Below are 5,850 nucleotides of genomic sequence, written 5' to 3'. Positions count from 1 at the left end.
TAGCATGATACAACATAAATATACAAAACGGATGCTCCGGACGTGTACTCGTTTGGAACACTACACATGTGCCTCCCACCATTTTGTTCATATACAATAATAAAATATGTTTATGTAAAATATCTTCATGTTTATGTACATATAGCATTAAGTATTTTACTGACATTTATCACTATGGGAAACGCATGTTTTGGTTAAGTACAATTATTCATTCTTAATGAGTATTTATAACAAACGTACCTTCGCTCATTCTCGTCGCCGGCGACAATCACACATTTCAGATAAAAATAACAAAGCGTCACATCATATATCAGTCAGCATAAACAATACATTGTTTGACATCGGTATACCATAGCTTTACAATTATCAATCAAGGCTTAACAGCATTTTCAAAATAATTTAAACTTTTGTTAAATGCTACTTCTAATGGAATTTACTTTACAATGCATGTGTTAGGTACATTTGTAGCTCTTTGTATGGTCGAAGTTTCGTCAATGTCCTAAATGTAGTGTATATCTAAATAAACTTGACAATACTACATACAATCAAGCTGATTTGATTAAGACAAATTATAAGAAAGCGTGTGTTTAATAGCATGTGTTTGAGAAAGTTTTCTTCATGTTAAATAATGCATACCAAAAAAAAATGCAAATGAAAAGCTGCCCTTTTTGCCGTCTCTAAGTTCCTTTGAAATTTACTTTTTGACTTCTACTGTGTACAATTTAGAAGAAACTAGTATATTTTGCATGTTTCCCTTATAGCAACCAAAGCATACAATTGTTAGAGGAAACCATTCTCTGAAAAACTATTATTTGAAAAACGAAATCTAAAGAAATTAGACAAAATAGAGACTGTTGACAGGATATCAGTTCTTTTGTTTACATAGAGAAACGTTAACGGAATATTACAGAATACATTCACTGAAATAGTGTCACAAATGTAATTCAAATTCAGCTAATCGTTTACGCTGGCGTCATTTACTGAAATATTTGTTTATTATATAGCTGCTTAACGTTGTATCTTACTTTTCCTTTTATTTAATTGTTTTTTTCGAGTTTTGAAGATCAGTTCGTACTCAAATTAGACATTAGACTTTGTGATGAATAATGTTGAATTATATATACCAGTGAGGCGGCTTCTACATTCATTGCAAACTTAATTTTCAACGGCAGCCTTTCTGACGTAACTTCATTATTTTTTAAGACAGTCAATTGATGAAACTTCGCAACTATGACCTCTTTCTAATTCCAATCGACGAGTTATTCCCAAAGTAATTAAAAACGTATCTATATTCACAACTTTGTATTATCCATCTCTCTTCATAATGGTACAAACTTGTGCTATAACGTAAACAATACACAATGACGACAAAAAGACCGTTCTATTCAAAACACTATTTAAACAGAAAAAAATCGATGAGATGAACTATTGTGATTGTGACCGGGTGGATAACACTATGGCTTTCCACGCAGACGACCGGGATTTGGTTACCGAAGTCCTAGTAGTTAGCGCTGATAAGGCAGTTCCTTAAAACTCATCGAACAATGTGTGAACGTAGAACATATTAAATTGCCTCCCTGTGACTATCATTTATATTTCATAAGTATGGCAGAATACTAATACTTCACGAGTATGATGCACGAGTGAAATATCGATATAGTCATCCATCCAAGTGAAATATATATGGTATTGAATGAGAACCATTAGATTTGAACTTTACATTTTAAAATTACCATTACAACGAAATTGTGATTGCATTCAAACAACTCGGGATCTAATGGCGGAATCTTTGGCGCCAATAAAGACGTCACGCTGCGAACAAGGCATTTTGAAAAGGTTACTCAATGCAATTTTAACGTTTTCCGCTATTATTTATAATAACGAGAGAATAGAAATGGGTACTAGGTACAAGATTTAGTCAAATTTCGGAGTTAGTCAACCTATTTATCAGAACACATATATAAAACAACAGCATATCACAAAGTGATGAATTCATCTTTAGATCGTGTATCGTGCGATTTTTGTAAATGAATACAAAAACGAAAAATGTAATCCACTGTTTAAACACATATTGACTTCCAGTTGCCGTTAAAGCTTAAATTTAAATCGTTGCCGGTCTAGGCGATACTGTATACTGCATAGGGATCTTCAAGTTTCAATGTGATGTAATCGGTGTTGATTTCACTGGGTGACCCGTGGTTGGTTTCGTCCTGCTGGTTTTGTTTCTGACGTGCTCTTCTCAGGCCAGCTTGATTCCTCGAGCTATGGAATAACAAAGTAGAAAATTCAATTACAGATCGTTTGATTATTTATTTCTTTACTGCTTTATTATCTTAATAGAGTATTACTTACTATTCATGCTATGGTAATGTGATTTAAACCATTTGGGTTGAAACGGGTTAACACGTTTGGAACAGAACGACATATAAGACGTTGATGAACAAGAATTATAGAAATTATATCATTGTTAGATTACCTCGTATTCATCATTGGCTGAGGACATTCTTCTTCCTTGTTCTGAAGAAACAAAAAAGCGTCATTTGAAATCATTTCTTCTCCATTTTTTGTCGTTAAGACGTTAAGCTTTATCTTTTCATTCTAATCGTTTTGCAATCAAGCAAATCATACTATCCTTAATGTAACATCGGTTTGTTTCTGTAGACACATTATCGGTAGTAGCAAATTCATTACCAAACGAAGTTGAGAGGCAACCGTATCCACACACCCATAAAAGACAAATGTTTGATATAAGACGACTTTTCATAAATGATTCTTACCTGGGATGTGATGCATTTCAAACACATTACAGGGCGAAGTACATTCCTCCAAAAGTGTGTTAATGTGTTTCTATCTTGAGTCCTATGGACAGCTCCAATACACGTATACGTATCGCCAGTGTCCAGTTCTGTTGGAGTCGTGCACAGAGTATGCGAGTCGTAATGTGAGCTCTGTTTATTACAAAATAATTACTTTGTTTAATAATAGTAATAAAAAGGAACTGTTACATTATCTGACAGTGTAAACAAAAATAATTGGTATTATGTCACTTTAATATTATGAATTATTATTACATCGTTTATAGAGACTTGAAGGGATGACGTGGTGTTAATTTTGCTTGTTAGTCTTGTATCTTGCTTATCCAATGTAAACACTACAGACCACACTGACACATGTAGTATATTGAGTCTTAAACACATTCTATAACCTTTAATTGCTGATGTTAGATGTGGTTTTGAACATGTTTGCAATTAGAACAGACTATTACCACAGTTCAAAACGATAACTTGTACTTACTGATGGGAAGCCATATGTGTCTATATCTCGATTCTCCGAAGACTGAACAAACGGATAGTGAACATGTTGTGAGTATGTTTTTCCTCTACCTGGACATGCAGTGTACACTGACGATGCGTATCCACAATCACTTGCACCTGGGGTTTCACTTTCACCGTCACCGAAATGCTAACAAATAAATGCAATTTCACGTTAATGAAGGTCTCATATTTACGAGTACTGAACATCTAAGAAAAGTAGTTGTTAGAAAGTTCATTATGTGTTGTAAGATTGTAACATAATATGGTCAGATAACCACTTTAGTGACGCCAATAATCTGGCTATTAAAACACCGACTATCTGCTCTGAAGAAGTCCTAAGCTGATATGAGTAGAGTGCAATACCTTAAATATATACTATACATTTTTGTATGAAACATTATTTTAAAAAATGATTCATGAAACTTTCATTTCTATGTAAGATAAGTTATTCACTCATATTTGCTGTAAAGATAAATTCATCCTCATCACGGAGGGGGGGAAAGGCGAAAATTAAGCTATAGCGACACTTTCGAGGTATACAGTAGTCGTTTTAGACAAGAAAGCGTGCATCCTTTTTCTTGTAAACGACCAGGATATCTAGCAATGGATGTCAGGTTGTAATGTCATTTAATTCATGATTATTAATTTCACAATGTTGATGACTGACATGCTTTTTAAGAATTACATGTGAAATGTTTAAAATGACGTTTGTAGAGAATACCTTACTGTTGCACATGGTTTCATTCCTCTTGTGGATACATGGTGACTTTCAATTTGTTTTGTTGTTTCTTAGCGACTTGTGTTTCTTAACGCTGTTAATGATGTTAATGATATCGGTACCTATCTAATGTAATAAACGCAAAAACATGTACATGTTCGCGTGATAACGTTGTGCTAAAATTGTTTCTATGGTACTCACGAAAGCACTGTTGTTTTCTCCTCTTTCGGTGTTACCATACGCTGAACTCCCAGTAGCCGTGTAATAGCCTGTTGATATACTGTTTGTTCCTGTATACACCGATGTCCCTACATACGGTACCTATAAATTAAAATTAAGAGTTTAAAACATGTAATCCGCAATACGTGTGTAGCTATGTATGTTTTTATCACTCATAAGCATAATATGTTTCTCCCGGAGAGTAATTTATTGGTTAGACAAATATATATATATGTATGTTTCAGATAGACTATCCAACCTACTTATTACCTCCGACCCCTCAACAATTATGGATGTGTAGAAAATTAAACACATAATTTGATAAACTTTGCAAAAGAAAAAGGATATAATTGAAATATTTAATATAAAATTCATCAAATGTCTGTTAACAACAAATCTCCACTATCAATTCTATTTTCGACCTCGTCAAGGAATCTGTAACACTCCGCTTCATCTTGCTCATTAAAATCACACCCTCGTCGTTGTCTGCTTTTTGATGCTTCAGTAAGTTGTGGTTGCAACATCTTTTGATCCTGTACATAAAGAAATAAAAATGATATAATTGAAACATTAAATATACATATCACCAAATATCTATTAACAACAAATCGCCACTATCGATTTAAAATTGTTTTACCTCATGTAAGGTTCCTGACAACTCCGCTTCATCTTGCTTGTTAAAGTCATATGCTCTTCGTTGTCTGCTTTTTGATGCTTCAGTAAGTTGTGGCTGGAACACCTTTGGAACATGTATATAACGATATACACTTTACATCATTCACAATTGAAGATACTCAAAGGTTGACATACAATAAATACAAATAAACTAACAATGGTTAATCCTAGAAGTTTTCAACGGGTAAATTAAAAAAAAGCAAAGGAACAAAAAATGTTTCATTATTTACATATCTTGGTAATTACTTCGTACTGTCACGATTGTATTGTTTGCAATCCTCGCCATTATTAGTTGCAGATGAAAAATAATCTTTATAATATACTGTACCGTTTTTGTAGGGTTAGACCTTCACTTGTTTGTTCCCGAAATAATTAAATTTCACAAGGTTGATTTTTAGAAAAGGTTGCAATTTTATAGTTTTCAATAATAAAAGCTAACCAATAACACACAATTTGTGTTTGTCGTTTGAATATTATTGTGATTTTAAATGTATAAAATCTTCTTTTGCAATACGTATGTTGACGTTATGGTTAATTTCTATCTTACTTACGAAAGCACAGCTGTATTCCTCTCCTTCAGAGCTCCAAGTCGCCGGGTTGTAGCCTGTTGATATAATGTTGTTATTTATCGATGTCTCTTCATTCGGTACCTATAAATAGATATGTAGTGTTTGAAACATAGTACTTGTACCAGCAACACATTTTAACACTGTATAATATAATATTTAGATATAAAATAACAACAAGATAAAAACCGGAAGTGTAAGCATCTTCTGATTTATCGATGGAACCCGTCATGTAAATTTAAGTCAAATCCGAGTCATGTCACGTCCTCACATCGATAACTCGGGTAGTGACAACAAACTAATACGGCACTTTAATGGACAAAATACAAAATATCCACCTTCATATCGCAAACGACAT

General features: G+C 33.4%; 1 protein-coding gene across 1 annotated transcript; it reads right to left on the bottom strand.

Annotated features, from left to right (window-relative positions):
- Window positions 1-782: 782 nt before the first annotated feature.
- Window positions 783-5,576, bottom strand: LOC110444937 (the record flags this gene model as incomplete). Its single annotated transcript, XM_021489286.1, has 8 exons — window positions 783-2,262; window positions 2,477-2,517; window positions 2,778-2,948; window positions 3,295-3,462; window positions 4,234-4,353; window positions 4,674-4,784; window positions 4,889-4,990; window positions 5,478-5,576. Coding segments are annotated over 8 exons (957 nt in total), but the record flags the coding sequence as incomplete, so codon positions are not given.
- Between the last annotated feature and the right edge of the window lie 274 nt (window positions 5,577-5,850).

The sequence above is a fragment of the Mizuhopecten yessoensis genome, unplaced genomic scaffold, assembly GCF_002113885.1.
Source record: "Mizuhopecten yessoensis strain PY_sf001 unplaced genomic scaffold, ASM211388v2 hete_36190762, whole genome shotgun sequence".
NCBI lineage: Eukaryota > Metazoa > Mollusca > Bivalvia > Pectinida > Pectinidae > Mizuhopecten > Mizuhopecten yessoensis.
This window is presented reverse-complemented; position numbering and strand designations above follow the sequence as displayed.